The 21,833-nt window shown below is 45.5% G+C and overlaps 1 protein-coding gene across 1 annotated transcript in view; it reads left to right on the forward strand.

The window, feature by feature from the left end:
• The window catches only part of Snd1 (staphylococcal nuclease and tudor domain containing 1), a 427,841-nt gene that overhangs the window by 314,970 nt on the left and 91,038 nt on the right, over nucleotides 1–21,833 (forward strand). Inside the window, exon 16 of the mRNA XM_059257458.1 lies at nucleotides 16,129–16,238. Coding sequence (XP_059113441.1) covers nucleotides 16,129–16,238 — 110 coding nt within the window. The remainder of the gene's footprint in view (nucleotides 1–16,128; nucleotides 16,239–21,833) is intronic.

Consider the following 21,833-nt stretch of genomic DNA (forward strand, 5'->3'; position numbering starts at 1 on the left):
AAAATACAAACTATTTCTAGTGTCCTGGTGTGCTCCCTTGTGGTCCTCCTCCCAGACAGAACCAATGTTCTGACCTCTTTAACCATGGTTTAGTTTTGTCTATTGTGAACTTCAAAACTGAAATCACATTAAACACTTACCAGCTTTTGACCGTAGGAGTCGTCCATGTTACCAGATACAACAAGGAGTTCTTTTTCATTGCAATTGTGCGTTTTTGATTACTCTGACTACAGTGTGGAGACTAGATTTGAGAAGCCCTAAACCAGCATGAGCGCAGGTGACTAGGATATGATTGCCATTGACTGGATAAGAGCTGGGGCAGCCTGGTTAGCAGGGTGACAGTGACAGGGTAGAGCTGGCCCAAGAGTAGCCTAGTAGTGTTTGAATCTGTGGGGTTTTGTCAGTCGCTTGGTAATAAATGGTGAGAACAAGGACATCAGTTTTCTGGGTTGTAAATGATAAAAGGTTTCCCGAGGTTAGTTTTGAAACCTTGTGTTTTAGATGCCTATAGACATTTGTAGGTACAGGTGCATTCAGAAATGCCTTGGGTTTATAGTAGGTTTGAAGCTCAGCTCTATCTCTGTGATAGCTCAGTGATGACAAAGTTTGATTACAGAGATGATTACAAAATATAATGTAGCCAAGAATGAACTACCATGAAGCTCCAGCTCTTGAGAAACAGTCGGGAGAAAGGATTAGAAAGCAGAGCTCTGGGGGCACAGGGTGGGAGAACCAGGAGAAATGGGTAACGAAGCAGCCTATATGGCATGCCACACATGCCCTTACGACAAGGCTTTGAAGCTATCTGTGTTTCCCCTAAAACAGTTCTAAGGAAACTAAAGGAACCCCACAGTCTCTGGGGACCTTTGCCAGAGTCCCTAGCTTGGCTAGAATTGACACTGGGTAAGATGGGGACTTGAGAGCTTCACACAGCTATCGCCGGACCCTGGTCAAGGCTACCAAGACAAAAGGGCCCAGAAGCCTACATGGAGCCTGCCAGTGCAGATCCATCACCAGACTCCATACCGTCATTATTTAGGCCCTTGGGCACAGTGACTGTGCCAGAGAGAGGGTGCTATTGATGCAAATCAGTGAGCAGATGATCTCAATCTATAGGCACCACCTGACTTGCTGGGATCTAGCACACAGGCCAGCTATCTCAGGCTTCTCCCTCAGCCAGCCACATACTATAGGTGTGGGCCGGATGGATGTGGCCCAGGGACTGATACTATTTCGTCTGCCTGTGGGTAGGTCTTGTGAGAGGCTCTGCAGCTGCCCCTACTCACTACCCTGCCCCCCAGCTTTCTTCTTTGGGCTCCTCAGATCTGTGCCCGTTCTCTGTAGTGAACTGTGTGGGTTCTCATGAGAGGCCGTGTTAGCGCCTCTCCTCACTACTTTCCCAAATCTAGCTGAGTAGACTCTTTCTATAGTAAGAGGCCACTAAGTGGAGTTGCATTTATTTATCAGGCAGTTAGGAAGTGGCAGTCTTCTCACCTCAACCTCCTTGGGTATCTTCTCACTGGGGAACTTGGGCTCAACCACCACCATATTGTGGCTGCCTTGAAAACCCAGCTCTGCCGAGGGCAGCAAACAGTGCTGCCTCTCTGGGAGTGCCACCGTCTTCCAGCAAGCTGGGTGGCTTCTTCCCTTACATAAGATGTGTGTGTGCTAGCCGAGAAGAGCTGCCTGAGTGAGTCTTTAGCAGAGATGATTTGTGTGGAGTTATTCTGAGACCCTAGGGGAGGGAATGGCAGCCAAGCCCTGCAGTATTTTAAACCATATCACTCCACTACAAAGATTAATATGTTACAACATCTCTGCCAGAACATTGGTAAGGGAAATAAGAACGTAGGGGCCTACAAATTATACTTGCCAGGTCTCTCTGAACACACAAGGTCACTTCAGTGGTTTCGATCCATCGTGATCCCTTGGAGTTTCTCACACTGTTTCCTCACTCCTGCCTGCCCTGCAGATCCCTAGTGGATCTGTGGTGTTTGTTCACCAGGCTGCTCTGGAAGAGAGATCTGATGCTCTCTTGCTCCCTAGGTATGGAGCAGGTAGGTGTCTGGGTATGCAGAGAAGTAATAAGTCCATACTCTTGCAGTCCAGAGAAGACTACTGTCATTATTGACGGAGCTTCATACTCTAGGCTGGCTAGAAGATATCCCCTACCAAGCACCCACTGTCCTCCTGACTCCAGAATGAACAACTGTCTGCTCAGGCTGGGTGAGTCACAAAAAAAAGGATGCTCTAGTTTAGTGACCTTAGGTGCAGCAGCCTCCGTATGAAACACTTACCTTGGTTTTGTTTTTCTTGTGGCTGTTGTGCTGTGGAATTTGCCTCATCAGGCCCGCCCTTTACTGACAGCTGTCCTCTTTGCCATTCAGGAACTAGTACCTCCTAGAAAGGCTGCCTGGGATGGAATTGCTGACACATGCGTGGTTATATAGCCCTAGCATTAGCATTTCGTGTTCAGAGATTTAATCGCTTTCTTCTGATCTAGAGGGAACCGTTAGTGGGCTATGAGATGTCCAGATACTTAATAAATTGTGGAAGGCAAAGCCCAGAAAGATACCTGTCTAAGACTGGCCACTTTTATTTTGCTTTGTTTTCTATTCAAAGAAGACATATAATTAATTATGTTAGTGACCAAACCTGTGGGCACAAATAATATTTGTTATTACATCAAATACTTTATTTCATCAAATAGATAACCACATAGCATGTGGCTTCCCAGTTCCTCCAAGGTTCTGCAAGGACTTGTAGCCCTATATTTCTCTTTATAATTTAGGGATCTTATCACCAGCCACCCCTTGCATATACTCTAGCATTGGGCATAGTAGAAAAGACATGGATGGAGGCACAGCTTAGAAGCAGCAATGAGCTTGCTTGCTTGCTTGCTTGCTTGCATACTTGCATACATGATAGAGGTAGAGAGAAAGCCACCATCTACCCAGGTGTGCAGGATGGTGAAAAGGAGCAGGCATACAGTATAGGACTTTGGAGGAGACCTGCAGAATATGCCTAGAAGAGAATAACCCTTCTCCCAGGACCAGGTATGAGCAAAGTTGAAAGGTCCAGCTATGGCTGTCCTGCTCCACTGTCCTCCTGTGATAGGCAGGCACAGCCTGGTCTCAAGCTTTCTGAGTGACCAGGATCTTTAGAACAGTCACCATCTCCCATGTTAGGCTCCTGTATATGATTTCAGCCCTAGGAAAGGCCAGTACTATTTCTTCAGCCCCTCTCCCTCACTATTCTTCCCCTTCTTTGCACACATGATCTTGCATCCTATCCCCCCGCCCCGCACCCTGCCCCACACCTGCACTCTTTGGCTGTGGTTATGCACCAGGCATCATTATCAAGGAATGAGCTGGACTGAGAGCTGTGTTCAGGAAATTTCACTCTCCCTGCAGCCCTAAGCACTCTACCGCCCCAACCCCAAAACTGACTTGTGTGAGTCCTGAGTGTGGGCCCGGACCTTCCTCAGTAGTACAGTGGTATGTATGTGTGTCAGGGCAGTCTTCTGGCCCTGGATGGACAAGCACAACACCCTCCAGGTTCATCTCGGGAAGCTGGTCTTTCTGGGATCTGATGCTTCCTTCTTGCTGCTTTCATCTTTCTCCCATTTCCCAGTTGAAGCCTTCTGTTCAGCGTCACAGTGCAAACCCTGTTGCTCCTATGTGACAGGAGCCCTACCTAGTACACATTAAGCCATCCTTCCCTGAGCACTGGCTACAGTGCCCAAGATGGTCTTCACTGCAGTGCTATGGCATGAGTGAAAACTAAAGATCCTTTTCGTTCCCCCTCAGGTCTTCCAAACAGGATATAATTGCTTCCGTAGAGCAGTCTTTCTCTGAATTCTGCAAAGTGGATTCTGGGCAGTGGTTTGGATTTGCTGTTCCTCTTTATCCCCAGAGAGCTTGGCTGAGAGAAGGAAATGAATAGGCTGCTTGTCACAACACCACCAGGGTCTCCACTGTGCCTTGGGCTGCTGCTGAGAGATGAAAATGGAAATGGGCTGGAAAGAGGGCCAGTGAAGGCCAGAAGCCTCTGAGAAGACAGGTCCCACTTCCCCCACCTCTAGAGAGGTCTTTTCCTCAGCTGGCTAAGTCCTGCTGTGTCGCTGCTGTAGCTTCCTGCCTAGAGCAGGGTAAGAATCATACACCATCTTTACCTTCCCCGCCCCCAAGTCTTCCCCCAAGTCTACACATCTCTAAGCTCCTGAACTGACTCTCAGGAGTGCAAAAGGAAAATGCTCCCCACTGTACACTCCACACCCTTTAGACCTTTTTAATTAAATCAACCAGAAAGAGATTTCCAGATGGAAGACTTCATATTATGTAAGTTTAAAGAGGGAAACGAATGAGATGGTAGGAAATCAGAACTCTTTTCCCGTGGGGGTCTTGAGAATGTTTAGCCTAGAGAAAATAAGATGTAAGGATGAGAAAAAATAGATGTTGTGTCTTCAAATATTTGAAGGCTGTCAAATGGGTAGTAAAGGTTTTATATGGTCCCAAGGAATTACACAAAGTCTTACAGGGCCTGGAATGTCAGATTGTTGAATTCTGATATTTATTGTTGAATTCTGATATTATTTGGTGAAGTATAGGATGCCACTCAAGGGTTTTGAGCAAAACGTGTGCTTTAGGAGATTATTCTGGTAGCTGTGTGGATGAAAAATCTCTATAGAGGAAAATGGAGGGCGGGCGGGGAAACCAGAAGATTCTTGGCAGAGCAAGCACCGGTTCATGTGGGTAGAGAAGGAGAGAAACAAGGAATAGCGAGTGCTTTCCAACATGAGAAGGGTGATAAAACCAGAAGCAAGGGCACAGGATGAGAAGCAGCCAAAGGAGAGTTTAGCTTAGGTGCACTGAATCCGAGCTATTAATTGGACACCCAGGGGGAACCTCTGTCAGACATTCGGAAATGGAGTTTAGTGCTTGGAGGGCAGTTCAGGATTCTGAGTCTTGTTCTCCATGATCATCACCACAAGGCAAGGTGAGGGTGGATGGGGATAGGAATGAGGCTACAGAGGGAGGGCACAACCAGGAGTTGTGGTACAGACCCTTAATCACAGTACCAGGCAGGCAGATCTCTGTGGGTTCAAGGCTAGCCTGGTCTACACAGAGTTCCTGGACAGCCAAGGCTACATAGTAAGCATAGTAAGACCCTGTCTCAAAAAAGCAAGGGGGGTAGGGTACTGGAATATCATAAACAAAGCCCTCAGTTTGATCCCCACCACTGCACAAAAACCAGCTGTGGCAGTGTATACCTATGATCCCAGTACTTGGGAAGAATGAGAAGATCAGAATTTCGAGGTCATCTCTGACTGTTCCAGGCCAGGCTCGACTACATGACAGGAGACAGATCATGCAGCCCTGGATGCTGGAACAACTAGAGGGAAGCTAGGTGGGGAAGAGCCCTCTGAGGGATAACACATACAGAGTGCTGTCAGGACATCTGTAGGACCTCTTGGTTCTGGGAGTAGAAAAGCAACCTGAGTATGACCCCGCTACAGGAGCGAGAATTTGTGTCAGTGGGTGTGGCGGGAGGTGGGAGAGCTGAGGTGAGGCACCAAGACAGGCAGCTGCTTAGGGATGTGTGCTCCAGGTTTGAACTGCATGGGGAGATCTGATCAGGAATCAGGGAGCAGTGATGGGTGAGTTACACTGTTCTAATGGCTTGTTGTGTCTACTGTTGGAACTCTAGGAGGTGAACCCTCTGCTGCCTGGTGGTTTTCTCTTTCTATTTTGTTTCTATAGCAAATGACATCCTGGACAAACTTTTCTGTAAAGGGCCAGACAATAAATAATTTAGGCTTCTTAGGCCTTATGGTCTCTGTCAGACTATTCAGCTGTCTTTATACCATTAAAACAGCCATAGACAACAAGTGAATGTGGCCATCTTTCGACAAAGTTTCACTCACAGACACTGACATCTGAATCTCATGATTGTCAAATACCACAAAATATTATTCTTCTGATTTTTTTTTTTTTGGTCAGCCCCCCAAAAGTATGGAAACTGTGTCCTAATTTGTGAGCTATACAAAAATAAATGGTGGGTCAGCCGGCGGTTCTTAGAAGTTAGAGGCCAGCCTGGTGTATACAACAAGTTCTAGCTAGTCGGGATTATATAGTAAGACTCTATCTAGAAGAAACAACAGATGGTGGGCAGACTCAGCTCTCGGGACATTAACTGTTGACCCCTCTTCAGAGTCACCCGAAAAGAAGGGAGTAGGCAAGAGACAGAACCTGTAATTCCAGCACTTCAGCACTGGGGCGGGCGGGCGGGGAGGGGGGGTAGCTGCAGGAAGTTCATAAGTCCCAGGCCAGCCTGGGCTACATATGGGGACTCTGTCTCAAGAGAAAAGCAAAAGGAAAAGGAATATCATTCTTCACCCGTGCCCCAGAATGCAAGCTGCTTCACTTATCAGGATGTGCTGTGTCTGTATGTCTGAGATCAGTCTGTCCCCTTAGAGAGCACTCTCTCTTCAGAATGCCTTTGCTTCCCTGTTTCCTGGCTGTTGGCTCTTCCTTTATTTTCTTCTTTTCCTTGTTTCTTTAAAGTTAGTAAGAGAAAGGACTCTTGCTCTTGTGTTTTTTAATCCATTCTCTCTATTCATGGGCCTTAGTATTTCTGACACTCGCTGGTTTTCTTCTTCCTCCATTCTGCTAGCTGAGTGTACTAATTTCTAAACATTTGGAGTTCACTCTCCTCAGGAGGAGGAGCCCAGAGCAATTGTCATTGAGTGAACGCTCAAGAAAGGCAATAGTTTGGAAGTACACTGAACACATCTCAAAACCATTTTGTTCAAATAACACAACACAGCTTGGTTTAGAAAAAGTCACTCTAAATTTATGCAAGTAAGTAGCTTTTACATTTGGCTGCCAGGTGTGTGCCAGAATACCTTCTGGAAGCTTGTACTTGCAAGAGCCACGTGGATATTTCCTGTGGCTTTTTCTCTACCCTGAAGCTAATGTCTTTCAGAGTCTGGATGGTAAATTCAAATTTTTCTCTTTATCCATTAGTATAGAATAAAAGAAACCAAGACAGGGAACTCTTTGGTACCAGAAATGAAAGGGGGGGGGGGGTAAATCTAAGTTTTGTTTGATTCAAAGATAAAGTTCCATGTTTAAAATAAGTCAGTAAAAGCAAAGTTGAGGTTCTCATAGAAACCAACTCCCCCTCCTTGCTCGGGTGCAGGATGTTTGTTCTAGGGGGAAGCTGTCTCCACAGCCTGTTACATAAAAGCCAGCGCCTTGTAGGCGCCTTCTTGGTACTTGAAAGGCTATCGTGGCTCCACTTTTTTACCTCAGAATTCTTCGTTTTCTGCCTGCTAATACAAAGACAGGCTGTTTTTGATGTGGATGATGAGGAGAAACTCCAGGAAGGACATAGCAGAGGGTACCACATCATCCCGTGCCTAGTTGTTCTAGTCTCCTACTTAGTTGACAGGCCCATCATTGCAGTCCCCCAGTTGAGTGTGGGAAACCACAGCCTGCCACAGCTAGCCCCTCCCCAAAACACCCCAGAGACAGCCTGCCACCTTTTTTTTTAAAAGCTATGCTCTTGGGGTGCCATGGGAAGGGAAAGGCCTCATTAATCAGGGAGAATTTTTTTCTCTTTAAAACTCAATTGTTTTCTGATCTTGCTCTGCAATAGGTAGAATTATAAAAGGTTGTTCCAGTGCAGGCTTGATTGTTATCTGCTATGCCAGCTCCATCTGAAAAGCTTTCCTCCCTTTCTCCCTTTGGGGAGTGATTCTTCGGTGTCTAAAGCTGGCTGTAAATCAGGTTTGGAGGAGCGGGTTCTGCATGCTGCCCAGCTCGACTGAGAATGAGAAATCTAGTGTCAGCCTCTAAGCCAGCCCTTCCTTGTCTCTTCCACTTACCATGACCAATGATTTGCATTTAGCACAAGCTCACCTTGAAGTCCTGGAAATAAGTGTCACTAGAATTCCTCTTTAATTCTCCAGGTGTTAACTCTGATGCATACAAAACTCAGGAATAGAGATTGATGTAACAGGTTTGTTATATTCTTTCTACTCAGTTCTTTCCTCCTGGCATTCCTGTTCACAAACAATTACTGAGCTTCTACCATGTGCCATGCACTAGAGGTGGAAGGATCGGTGTCCCTTCCTCAGCTGACGACAGAACGGGGCTGTCTTAACAGAGTAAGGGCTTCCAGTAGGACTTGGGCCAGAGAACGTAAAGTATGTTTAACAGCCCGGCTCGGCACCACACTGCACCTGCTTCCTTCTTATTCCCTCCCTTCCTTCGGAGCTAGCTGCAGTTCCTGCTGCATTGTGAAGGCTCGGCCGTATTGTTCCTGTACCCAATTAACTCCAGGCCCTAGTCTTTCAACAGATGCATCAAACATCACAAACCCAGAACAACCTAATAAAAATCTGTCCTTAAAAACTCTAAACTAAAAGCATTCATTCTTAGCTCCTGCCCAGTTCTGACTCCCTTGACTACAATTACCTGAGATGTTTGATCCCTTTAATTAGGATCCTTCACTCTTCTTTTATCCCTTTATTCTGATCATTGAAAAAGCTTTAGCAGTGGCATGTTCCAAAATTGGCCCACAAGATTCTAGCTTCCCTTGAGGAAACAAAGTAGGACTTTAGAGAAAAGGGAGAGAATAAAGAATTTGAGGCAATGTAAAATCCTGATTTTATTTCTGAACTTTTTAATACAAATTGAGGCCTGATACCACAAAGAACTAACTCCTAGGGCCAGCTGGTCCCCCACTTACCTTTCTCTCTGGACCATCTTAGGAATGTGAAACTGAGAACCAAGTGTGCTGTCTCTTTTTTCTTGATTTTTAACTGATCCATTGGCAGTGTTGCAGCTTAAGACCTCCCGATTGTTCTTAAACCTGTGAATGGGACCTGAGAGCAAGCTTTTGGTGCATGGGATGTGTAACAGTTCTGAGAACCAACAACTTGAACTGATTCGGTTTTTAAGTGGTAACCACAATCCTTACAACTAAGCAGGTGCCCAGCCTGCCTGCCTCTGCCTGTTGTGAATGTCTGAGGGTTTGTTCTTAGCACGGAGGGAAGGAATCACTATCTAAAAGTACTTCCCCCTCCTACCTCAGGTCTGTGTGCACAGTGGAAGTACTCTACTGTCTATGTATAGTGGGGCTTTTTCACTTTTGTTTGTTGGCGGGGAGAAAGGTGGCAGGGAAGGTACAGAAATGGAACTAATTGAATCTGGGGTAAAAACTCTGCGGAGGGCCTGTGGATTATAAATGGAGTAGCTGCAGCAGCAGGAACTCAGGCAAAGGTATTGGAGTGCAATCAGTGTGACAGGAAGCTTATTTTGGTGTTCTCTCTTGCCTTGCCTTGTCCTTGACAATTCCTCCAGGGGGGCTGTGTATATAAAAGGAAGGGAGAGGGATCCACACTTTTCCATCTGGAAAACTCAACAGCTTTTCTGCCTGGGGTTTTAGAGACTAGGGAGGAGTATGACCCATTCGATGAGACAGTCTGCCTTCCCTGTCCTAGCTGTCTGCCTCTTGTGTCTGTACCCAAACCCACTTTAACTACTTGCCAGGCATGTTGCTAGCAGATAAAGCCTGTTGTTGTTATTCTAAAATTCCCACCAGAACTGTTCTGTCTCCTCTGTGATTAGATCAACAGAAATTATGGAAAAATTTCAGGGGGCCAGAAGTACTTAAATCAGAAATACTTAGAGTTGAATTATTATTAAGATCTGTCCCTAAATGTAGCAAATGAAGTCACAGTTGATTGGTACGAGCTTCTTTGTAAGCAAAGGGGTAGCTGAGCACCTTTCAGCTTTAGGATCCAATAACAACATTCTCATTGCCATTGGGAAACTTATTTATAACCCAGTAGTTATCTCCACACCGTTTTCCCGAGATTTTGTCCGGATTTTCTTTCCCCTAATAATTATACCCCTGCTCTCAGGCTAAGCACCCCTCCCTTCTGGTGTTTACACCTTTCAGATATTTGCAGATTGTTATCGTGTCGCCCTCTTAGTCACCGCTTAGCTGAGCTGTACAGATTTAGCACCTTTTATCTTCTCTTTAAAGGCAGGCCTCCCCACCCTGACTCATTTTCTCCTGCTCTCTTTATGGGTGCTCCAGTTTTCTGCATTTCCATGTGGCCACATTAGCTTCCAGTGCTGATCATACATGGGGATTGCTATAGTGTTGGAAGCTAAACATCTCTGTTATGCCCCAGCGTTTCAGACATTGCTGCTCACTGTTGATTACTTTATCTCTGAATTTAAACCATGTTCTCAAATGTGACACGTTAGAGACCAGTGAAGTACATACGTGTAGCAATGCTGTGTGTCTCATCTTGAGGTGTTATACAACCACGGGAGACTGGGTTGTCTGTAGTTAAGGACTCTGTGAACCCCTCTTCTGGTATCCATGAAAAACACCTCTGTCTCCCAAATGGGTCACTCCAGACCTGTATGCAGCAGAATGGGCTTTCTGCCTGCTGGGACCTTTAGAAGTCCAACAGCTCACCTAAGCCTTCTTCCTTCCATTTCACTAATGCTGTCTAGTCCATTACAGACACTGTGTGGGAAGGGGGTGGTCTCTATGAGAAAAACTTTGAACTCAGAAAGCTGTTAGCAGCTAGAAAGTATCCCCTCTACTGCTGTATAAGGCATGTTAGTGGTGACTGAATTCGCCATTTCTGTCTTTTGATGTTTACTTCTTTTTCTCAGAATTTTTCACTCCTATTCATTCAACATTTCTTGAGAATCTGCTCTGTTGCTTGACAGTGTATTGGGTGTCTGTAGAAAAAAATAAAATCTGAATATGACACAGTTTCCACCCTCAGAAGCAGTTTCTCTGTTAGTTTCAGTTTTATTTCTGTTGAAATACTACACTCTCATAACTCATGGTGATAGTGGAGGGAGAAGGCAGATTTATAGGAACGTCAGTGAAGGCCAAACAGGGATCCTAAGTAGGATCGCACTTCACGGATGCGAGAACCTGGAAGATGAGTCTGAGGAAATCTTTGTTCATACAGGTACCTCTCTGTTTATTGCTTCCTTCCTGTGGTTCCTCAGTAGGCTTATGTTTTACACGTTGTACATGCAGCTCCAGTTCCAGGAAGAGGATCATATTGATTCACCTGCCATCTACCATCTTTGTGAAGGCACAGCTCTATTGCTGGCTTAACTGCAGATTGACCTCCCCTGAAACTGGCATGACTCAATCTGTCCATCCTTCTCTGCTACCCCACTGCTGCTCCTGGCTTCCCATTCGAGCTGTGGAATGATGAGGACAAATACCAACCTTGTGTGTGGGAGGACATCGCTGCTTGGTCCTGGGAAGCCCTACCATTAGCTCAGCCACAGCATCCAGCCTACAGTCTCACAGTCGAGATGAGCACTCATCTGTCTGCCTAATAGACTCCAGCTGTCTGTCAGGTGTTAACAGTGTTAACCTCTAGAGTAGTTAATTCACTCACCACTAATGTGCCTTACACAGTAGTAGAGGGGGATCCATTATATCTGGTAGCTTAGCTGTATGAGCGCAGTCTTTCTCATACTGATGCCCTACCTTCCCACACAGTGTCTAGCCTGGGCTAGATGACCTTAGTGAAACGAGGAGGACGGCTTAGGAGAGCTGTTCCAAGCAGACGGAAGGAGGCTCTGCTGCATGCCTCCTGCTCTCTTCTTCTGACAGCAGGAGCAGCAGAGAGCACAGTGGACGTGCCGCCAGCACCACTGCCTAACCCTTCCGACTGGTGTTTCTTTCCACTACCTCTCTTTCCTTCTGATAGTGCCTGGTTTGTTTGTGGGACTGATGGCCACTGGGAAGCTGTTGCTTCTAGGCAAAGCAAACTGGCCATATTTTCCCTCAGTTCCCGTTGTGCAATACAGGAAAGAGCAGACACACATTGAGTCCTGAAGCTTAATTACCACAAAATTCAACGTTCATTCTAAAATATTCAAAGTGATGCATAACCTTTACTTGACCATCAATAGACTCTCTTATATGGCCATTATCTTGTCATTAGCAAGAATTTGTTCTTCTTGTTCCAAAGCTGACTGACCAAAGTGTTTTTTGTTAATTGCACTAGTTAGTCAATGTCTCTAAGTGTATAATTTTTTAATAGATTGATACTCCACAGCCCAGCCTTTTAAGTTTGAAAAGAAGCACTCTGTACACTAAAAGTCAAGCCTTGGGTACTCAAAAGGACATACCTAAAATTGTAGGATTTTTATGGCCATGCTAGACCTTGTAGACCCTTCCTGTCAGAGACAAAGACTGTGAGCTGGTGACATTTAATAGTTCTTAATGGCAGAGCACAAGCCAGAGTCATGATGTCCTGACAGCATGTCTCATCCTGAGCCCTCCAAAAATCAAGCAAATGTTCTTTTATGTTGTGTTTTATTTTAAGTAATTTTGTTCAACCATTCATTTACTAGAAAGCCCATGAAAAGCATGAAAAATAATGAGTTTTACCTTTAAGCAAACAGGCCTTAAGGTTTGTTTGCATGAGCTGCAGGGAGTGTATAAGGCTCACCAGCCTCTTCCAGATCCAAGATACCATCTCACATCATCCCACCAGTGCATTGTAGAGAAGGAAAATGCTCAAAAATACTTAGGATTGTTCTTAGGTATGGTATTCTTTTCAAGTTAAAATGTTTTTGCTTCTTGAGTGGTTTGTCAGGGTCAGTGGTAAGGCAGGCACTTATTCTGTACCTGGGGCATTGGAGGTACAGCTTAGTCCATGCATCCCTTATTAGCATGCAGCACCACTCCAGTGTGCTAGCAGGAAAGGCAGCTATTAGCAGTGATATGAGGATGCAGAACTACAGACATAGGCCAGAGACAGTCTCTAGGACTCACTCCCTGTCTCCAGTCCAAGGCACTCTTGGGAACTCCCAATTTCTGCCTGTCACAGGCCCAGACCAGCTGCCTCAGTCTCACTGAAAAGCAACCTTTCTTCCTATCTATTTTCTTTCTCCTCTTTATTGATGAGAAAGTGGCATATTTGGGATGGTAGCCCCACAGCATAGGCCTTGTTTGAGACAAGGAACAGTGCACTCTGGGATGCCTTGCTCCATGGACCCTGGACAGAAGGGGATACAGATCACTTCCTGCTCAATGTGTTCACCTGGATCGCAGCAGCAGCCAGCCACTTCCTGGGTCCTACAAGTTAAAATTGGCACTATGTCCTATTCATCACCAGACACTGCTCTTTGTTTCTTGATTCCTTTGGACGCAAAAGCAAGTCTGGAGCCTGGTAAACCCTTGGTTTGGATGCTCCAAGGCCATGGAGGTGTGCCCACCTTTCAGCCTTGTCTTTGCATCTCATTTTCAGTGTTTCTCAAGCTGTGTGTTGCCACCCACTCAAGTCTTCAATCTAGTGCCAAAGCCATCTTGGTTTTTGTCTGTAATGAACTACAGTAGACTATCACTTAATGCATTTGGTCAAGATTAACCAGTTTGTGAGGATTTAATTATATATAGTATATATGCTTATATTCAAATACACATGTGGGGCTCTTTAGATGGTTCATTGGGTAACGGTACCTGCCACTAAGCCTGACAACCTGAATTGAGAGAACCAGTTCCTTCAAGTTGTCCTCTGACCTCACATGCTTGTATGCATGTGTCCATGCACGTATGCATGTGTCCATGCACATACTCGCACACCACAGCATGGGTGTAGAATCAAGGCACAGTGTGTGCAGAAGTCTCTCCCTTCACCACGTAGGTCCCGGGGGTTGATCTCAGGCTGTTAGGCTTGGCAGCTAGTGTCTCTCTTCTCAGAACCATCTCTCGGGCCTACATAGCCTTTATCTGCAGGTGGTGTAAGATTCTTCCTGCTTTCTTACCTCTACCTGCAAACCTTGGTCTGGTCGCAGGTTCTGCTTCTCCCTAGGGTTCACTTTCCCTTTGTCCAGGGGTTTCTTCAAAGGAAATGAATCCAAGAGAAAGTTCTTCCTGCCTTTGCCCATGTTTGCTAAGCGTTGGTGTGAATGTTTACTTATTTTTACTTTAAAGGTGGTAGAGGCTTCTTCCTCTGAAAGAGCTGAAGCCTGAGTAGCAACAGCAAAGAACTTACTTTTTTGTCCACAGAGAATGAATGGACTTGTTTCACAGGCTCAAAGGACCCTCATCTAAATGCAGTTCTGTTTGATCGGCTTAACTGCCTGGGCCCACTGACTGTCATGTTTCCTCAACTTGATCTCTGGTGGTCTGGATCCCATAGGGTATTCCTGAGGTCCCAGCAGCTTGACCGGTTTCTTGCTGTTTCAGAATACCAAAAAAAGTAACATGGGCTAAAGCTAGTATTTCACTATTGAGACTCTGAGATCTGAGGTACTTTCTATTAAAAAAAAAAAAAATCCTTCCCACCCCTCAGTTTCTGACCTTGCTGGTCCTAGTTCTGGTCCCTGGTGCATAGCAGTCCACCTCACAGCATCCCAGTTCTGCGGTGAGGATCAGGAACAGACCAAATAATTGTTTTTGCATTATTCTTGTCTCTGCAGCAGTGCTTTATCTATGGGTATGTGGCAAAATAGTTCAACAGAATCGTTTGTTTTTCTCCCTGGCAGTTCTCCTCTTGCTTAGTTTGCAGATCTAAAATGAAAAGTGGTTTTGGCTATTGATGTCATGAAAAACATGGGCTGTCTTTCTTTCCATTTTGCTCTAGCCTCATCTCTCCCTTCAGGGTTAATCTCAGGTTCTTGGCCCCTGGAGTTCTTGCTGTCTTTTAGAAAATCGAGTTCTGTTCCTCTCGTAGACACTGAAGTCCAGGGAAAGAGGCAGCCCTGTTGGTCTTCAGCCACATGACTGGCATAGGACCTTCTAGCTGCCCCATCTTTGCGAAGTGAGAGAACGTTGGTTGCTGCCAGCCGAAGCTGCCCGCTGCTGCAGGCTCTCTTCTGCTGCTGTACCCCACCACCTAGTGCTTCATTTTGCATAATCTGTTCCAGTGGAAGCCTAGCAGCTCAGAGAGAAAGCTGTGTTCTACATCTGCTGAGAACCAAACATGGAGCCTGTTCCTTTTCTTCTGGGCTTTGGTGTCTTGAATCGATCCTAGAAATGTGAACAGCCACCCTGCTTTACTCATAAGCATGTGGACCCTATGTTCTGTTGGTGATGGGACCTCTATTCCCCGGAGTGTCACAGACTCGGGGACCAACAGAGGTCAGAAACTGGGTCACAAATTTTCATCACTTTTCTTTTTCTGGAATTGTCGTTACTTTATTTTCCTGTTTCTCTCTAGCCTGGTCAAATTTCTCCTTCATAATTACAGTTGCAGTCTGAATTACTTTGAAATATTTATGTCTTCTCCAGACATCAAAATACAGTATACTTTATGGTCTGTCACATATGACCACTGTTAGTAATAAATGTATCTTCAAAATGAGTGATTGAATTGAAGAAAGAAAAAGCTGTCTAGGTTGTGTATTTTGTACAAAGTACGATCATTGGAAACAAACAAGTATACAGGATAAGTTTCTGTGCTCATGAATGTTATAGGCTTACTATGGGAGTCAAAGTGTGAGAATTGTTAAAAGTGGTAACAATAGTGATAAAGATGATAGTAATAATAGCTGAAGTAACCAGCCTTGTTCTAATATCTTGCATATGTTATCTCTTCTGGGCTAATACAACACCTTTAAGAAGTCGATGTATTATATAGTAAGTTGAGCCTTTGTTCAGTAATTTAGCAAAGACCATGAAGATAATAAATGATAAAATGGGACGTGAAGCCAGTATTTCTGACTCCACACACCCACTACTTCATCAGTATTCTGTTTTCTTCTGCCTCTCATTCTGAATGAAAGCTGGTGGTACTAGTATACAAAGCACAGCCTAAGGACAGAGGGGTGTTTATTTGAAAAGGAGAGGGACACTGAATTAACACTTCCGGTTCTGGCGTGAAGTCAGATAGTAAGGAGGAAGTGTCTGGGAGCCAGCCGCAGTTGCTCTCCAGTGGCACATGGCTGGGCTGGCAGTGTAAGTGAAGGGAGGAAAGTCGTTTATAGAAGAGTGGGGAAAGCCGTGAAGGGCCAAAGGGGAGCATGGGGAGGATTCCTCCCAGGCTGAGAGTAGTGGGATGGGGAGAAAGTTTCTGTACACTTTCTCACAGATTTTCCTTTTCTCCTGATACAGGCATTGAATGTCCCAGAGGAGCACGAAACCTCCCAGGCTTGGTGCAGGAAGGAGAGCCATTCAGTGAGGAAGCCACACTTTTCACCAAGGAACTAGTGCTGCAGCGAGAGGTAGGGCGTTTCCCGTAGCTTCTGTGGGAGGGGCACACAGTCCTGCTCCAGGGATTTCACCCTTCCCTGCTATGGCAGAGATAAGTCTGTTGCCTTTTCCATCACCCAGCCTTGCCCTCCAGGAGCCATTCCGGCGTCTGCCCATATCTTATTTCTTTGAGCCCTGTGTCAGTGGTCAGCCATCCCCAAACTGTTCCTCCTCACTGGTAACCTGGCACATGAGGCCAGCCCAACCAGAATCCTGATGCAGAGAGCTTAAGCTTTGCAGTCCTCCTCCTTGGCGAATTAGCCTGAGCTGCCTGCCTCCAGCTGGATTTAGAAGCTTGACTAACCCTGTCAGGGGCCAATTTTCTTTGAACATTTATTTGTATCTTTGAGTAATTGCATTTTCTGTAGCGGGTTTTCTGACTTAATTTAATTGTATTTCTGTATCTGCCTGTTGGGCTGACTCTTGCAGGCAGGAGTTGGGCTCTCTGCTACTGTGGTGTCCTTCTACCTGCTAATTTTACTCAAGTCTTCGTCAACAGATGTATCTTCTTTCTAGGAGTATGCCAGCCATTCATCCTGCTAAGTGAGCACAAGAAAATAGTAGTGGGAAGTGTGCCTTGCTCACACTTAGGATTGAGATCTGCTTCTGCCCCTGTTTCCTCCTTAGTCAGGTCTATTGGGCCACTCCAGTTATAAAGTATGCACAGAGCTACAGTCAAATGCTCCTAGAGGCTCTCTCATGGGTCACTCCAGGTCCTTGAGAGCAGATATATGGGCTTCAAGATGTTCACTGTTGGATAAACCTGGGTAGAAACTTCAGCATCTTATTTCCGTTGAACCATCAGCCATTCCATCCATTAATATTGGGAGCTGTGGGAGAACAGGTCAGCCCTAAGGGCTTGTGTTGGGCTGCCCAGGCTCTGAGAGGTCCACCACTTTTTTAACTCACTTAGCAGTACACAGTGCTCTTGCTGTCCATGGCCACCACTTTGGGATTTCCCTAACATTTGCCTTCTTGAATTAGTAAAAGAAATGAATTTGGCCAAACAAATCCTGAGCCCTCTATTAAAGAAGTATTTGTTCCACTTCCTAAATATCAACTACAGCTACCTGGGTAATGCTGCTTCTGCTTTGCTGGCCATCCAGTGGCTGGGGTGTGCAGCACTTAATCATTTCATTAAGTTTACATTGCTCTCTGTTCTCTTTGTTAAGATGCACTTACACTTGAAAGGTAGAAGTCCTAGATAGTAACACATGTACTGGCCCTACACATTCACATACATCTTGTAACCACACAATGTAGTTTGACTTTTTATTACTTAAAGATAGCAGTGTCCACCCTGATCCTCCACTAGTGTGTGAATCCATAACATTGTCTAGCAACACCTGGAGAGTAGATGGTAGGGGCAAATACTGTAGACTTTCCTTCTGACTTTGTGGACCTCTCAATACTGTACTACACAGGAACTGGGAAAGCAGGTGGGTCCACTGTAGTTTGTGACCTGCAGACATCACAGGAAGTAGCAGCAGATCCTTTTGTTTTCTTGGTTTGTTTCAAGATAACATCTCACTATATAGCTCTTACTGTCCTGGAATCACTATGTAGACCAGGCTAGCCTTGAAAGAGAGCTGTCTACCTCTGCCTTCCAAGTGTTGAGATTAAAGGCATGTGCCACTACCCTGGTACAGCATCGGATTATTGCTGGTTTCTTATGCTTACAAAGGGAAGGAGGTCCTGAGACTCTTGTGAGAAGTTGAACTGTATATTACATCTCACCTGACTTGACTCCTCTTCCTTTTGACTAACATCTCCAAAAGCAGTGGTTCTCACCCTTCCTAATGCTGCAACCCTCTAATACAGATCTTCATGTTGTGGTGACCCCAACCATAAAATTATTTTCATTGCTACTTCATAACTAATTTTGCTGCTGTTATGAATCATAATGTACATATCTGTGTTTTCCAGGGGTCTTGGGCAACCCCTGTGAAAGGGGTTCGACAACCCCACCTCCACCGAAAGGGCTTAAGACACACAGATTGAGAACTGCTAAAGTCCCTTTTCTCTTTCTTTTTTAACTCTTGATTCCCCTACCACTTTTCTTCCTGGCCTTGTTTCTGGCCCCTGGGTGACAGCTAAAAAGAATGGCCAAATGTTCTTTCACTGTCTCCTGGTTATTGTGGCCTTACCTTTATCTGTGTGTTTTTAATACTTACTGGTGGAAAAGGTGGCATTTTCTCCACTTTCTTTAATGCCTCTGCCATATAAGTTTGCAGAACCGTAGTCTAATCCAAAGTTGATATTTATCTTGGTTGTAGTGGCCCCATCTTTCACAGCCCTTTGTTTAGGGTCTGTCTGTAATGAACGTTCTGCATTGTCTGTCTTAGCGCTGATGTGATTACTTGGTCAGACTGTTTTGAAAGGTCATTATCCAGAGGAAATGGGAGTATGGCCTAAACCGCAAATAATTTAAGATGTTGACTAAAGGAGCCAGCTGTAGCCAACTCTCCTGGGCATTTCCCTTCATAGAGTAGATGAACACTGTTTTCTGAATGGTAAGAGAGTCAAGGGAGGTTTTCATTTAGCAAGAGTGTTGTTTATTTACTATTCCCTGTGTAGTAACTTCACCTGCTCCATAAGATATCTTAGAAAGCAAAGTTCTTGCCTTCCTACTCCTCCACAGAAATAAAGGAGCAAGGTGCTGTGCACTGGTACCCCTGCCTGTTGAAGAAAGGGCTGGGTGACGGCATGGGAGCCAGTGGGCAGGGCTCCTAGGCCACACACAACTGTGCTGTGTGACTCTTTAGGAACTCGGAGACTGTGCTGCCGCTTGAATAGTTGCAGTTGAGCATCGGGTTTATGCCTATTCCTTTGATAATCAAGCATAAATGGATATTTTGAAAGTCTGTCTGTCCTTGTTCTGCCCCATCTTCCCTTTTAAGTTTTTAAACCTTTGTTCACATTATCTCATTTGAGCCCAGGATTTCTCTACCTTGGCCTGCTTTCCCCCAGATACTATAAATCTGAATTTACTAAGGGAAAAGTTTTTACTGGGTTCTCCGTAAGTGGAAGCCCATCATGACCAAAGAAGGATCTAGACTGAGAGAGAAAGTACCATGGTCACTGTCACTAGGCCAGACCTCTGTCAAGGAAGGAATGGGAAGCTGGCTTTGAATGAACAGGGCACAAGTCCTCACCTGTCTCTCCCTCTGCATTGAGTGAGTAGAAAATTACTTACCTTTCCATTCCCATTCCCTATGTAGAGCCTGCAAGGGGCAGACAATGCTTTTTTCTGCATTTCAGATGGTCTCCCGTATCTTGAGACCTGATTACCTTGCTTTCTTTAGACACAGAACTACTGACATTTGCAGCTCCCATTCAGTCCCATTTTCCTAAGTGGCACTCTTGTCCTTTTCGTGACACCACTTTTTCCTGTCCTCTACCAGGTGCTCCCCCTTAGCCATTGATTCCTTTTGGCTGCAGTTCTCCTGAATTTAGGAATCCTGGTCCCAGGCAGTGGTCTGGCATGCAGATGGTGTTGCCAGCCCCAAGGCAGGAAGAGCTAGAAGTCAAATACCAGGTTATTACCTGATGCTCTGATCTGAAGCTCAGAGCAGCCAAGGGCCTTTCTGAGGATTTAAATTCTTACCTTTACTCAAAAGGAAATTCGAACCACTCAACATCTCTTCCCAGCCTTACCAAAATGGTGCATGCTAGGGCTGTGTAAATCTGGCCCTCTGCCAGTTTTCTGCAAATAAAGTTGTGTTGAAATATATCCATGGTAATTCTCTGTGCATTGTCTATGACTTCTTTTACACCATAAGTCAGTGTAATGGAGTTGCGTAATGATGTCAGAAGTTGTATGTGCTGCAGACAAGTTTGCTTATAATCCCTGTAGTATAGATTATGCTGAATTGGGTTAAATGGCTCGTGGTACCCATGTAGAGCTTCGAGAAGTCTTTGACCTTGAGGCTGGGCTGCTTCTGGGCCATAGAACTTAAAATTGTTGTTTTATCTGAGCTGTAGTGCTGTGTCCCATTGGCTAGCATGTGTTTCGTGACATATTTTATCCTCTCCTTCCCACCCCCACCATACAGCTGCCTTTTTAAGGCAACTCCCTGCAACACTGCCAAGGACAGGGAGATCTGGTGTAATTTCCCAGACAGGGAATTGCGCTTGTTGCTAGCATCTTCCCAGAAGTAGTGATGAGAGATAGCATTAGCTAATGGGTAGATAACCGACTTAAAAGTGCAAACTCCTAGGTCTTCACACTCCAGTTATCATGTGGTCCCGAGAATATGATTTTTTTGCTGCCTTGCCTTGGTATGTCTGTCTAAAAGATTGATCTAGCAATCCAGCCATCCAAGAGCCCTTTGAGGCCTTTGTCATGAATTCAGCAGTCATTTGTGCTCTTTTGACATCGTCTTCCAGGAGAGCAGCTAGCCAGCATATACTTACCGAGCCGTCACTACCTGCCAGCACTCTGCTTGCTGCTGTGCTGGAGAAACCTGAACTTTTAAAACAGAAGCTGTAAGGTATTGATAAAAGATCAGTGTCACAATGTTTACTTGAGACAGGGTCTTACAATGTAGCCCAGGCTGATTTGGAGCTCATGATCCTCCTACCTCTGAGGGATCCCAGAGTGTCAGTTTTACATCTCTCCTGGTTCCAGGCTTAGCAGGTATAGAGGAAGACGACTCTACAGGGGCTTGATAATCATTCCCAGTGTTTTCTGATGACTCCTTCGTCCTCTCTAATCCCTCAGAATTGCTCCTTGATGATGCCAGGGTAATGACACCCTCATGCTGGACAGCTCCAGCAGAAAACTCAGGCTCCTGCCCTGACCTATTTCCCCTCTTCCTGCTGGCATCAGAAGGGAAGATTTCCCCCAGGGAGCTCAATCTGCAGCTTCAGTAACCCTGCACAGCCCTAGTTTTCCTCTGACCCCCAACCCCTGCATTTTTTAAAAAGCAAGGACTAAAGCATTATAAGCAACTGTTGCTGTTGGGGGAAAAAAAATGCCTGTTTGGAGGAACATGGCCCTATCTTGGTTATTAGGTCTGTCTAAGGAGGAACATAGTATACATAGGAAAAAAAGCTTAGCCAAGGAAGGAAGGAGAGAGAGAGAGACAGACAGACAGACAGACAGACAGACAGACGGGCCCATCTCCTTCATTTAGGTTTCATGTTATAGTGCCTCTTGTGTGAAAAGGGGTTGAAGGTTGATCTAACTATGCCTTTTGTGCACCCTCTGGCTGAGCCCCATAGCGTCCCTCAAGCACTGTGTAATGTGGCCTCTCAGCCTCCTGTTCCATCTGTTCATGTAGCCTACTCCCTGCCGAGAAGAGCCATGGGAGGAAGACGGGTACCACACAGTGCTGAGCGGAGTTCAGCCCTGGGAAATCCAGGGGGTGCAGTTCCCCTGGCCAGGATGAACCCAGTGAAATCTGCTCTCCCACACTTGGTGGTTGCCACGTCCACTAGGAACCCTCACTGAGCCACTGATAACTGCCTGCTGAAAAAAGAAGAATCTGCTCTCCCACACTTGGTGGTTGCCACGTCTACTAGGAACCCTCACTGAGCCACTGATAACTGCCTGCTGAAAAAAG

Source organism: Peromyscus eremicus, chromosome 3 (assembly GCF_949786415.1).
Source record: "Peromyscus eremicus chromosome 3, PerEre_H2_v1, whole genome shotgun sequence".
Lineage (NCBI taxonomy): Eukaryota > Metazoa > Chordata > Mammalia > Rodentia > Cricetidae > Peromyscus > Peromyscus eremicus.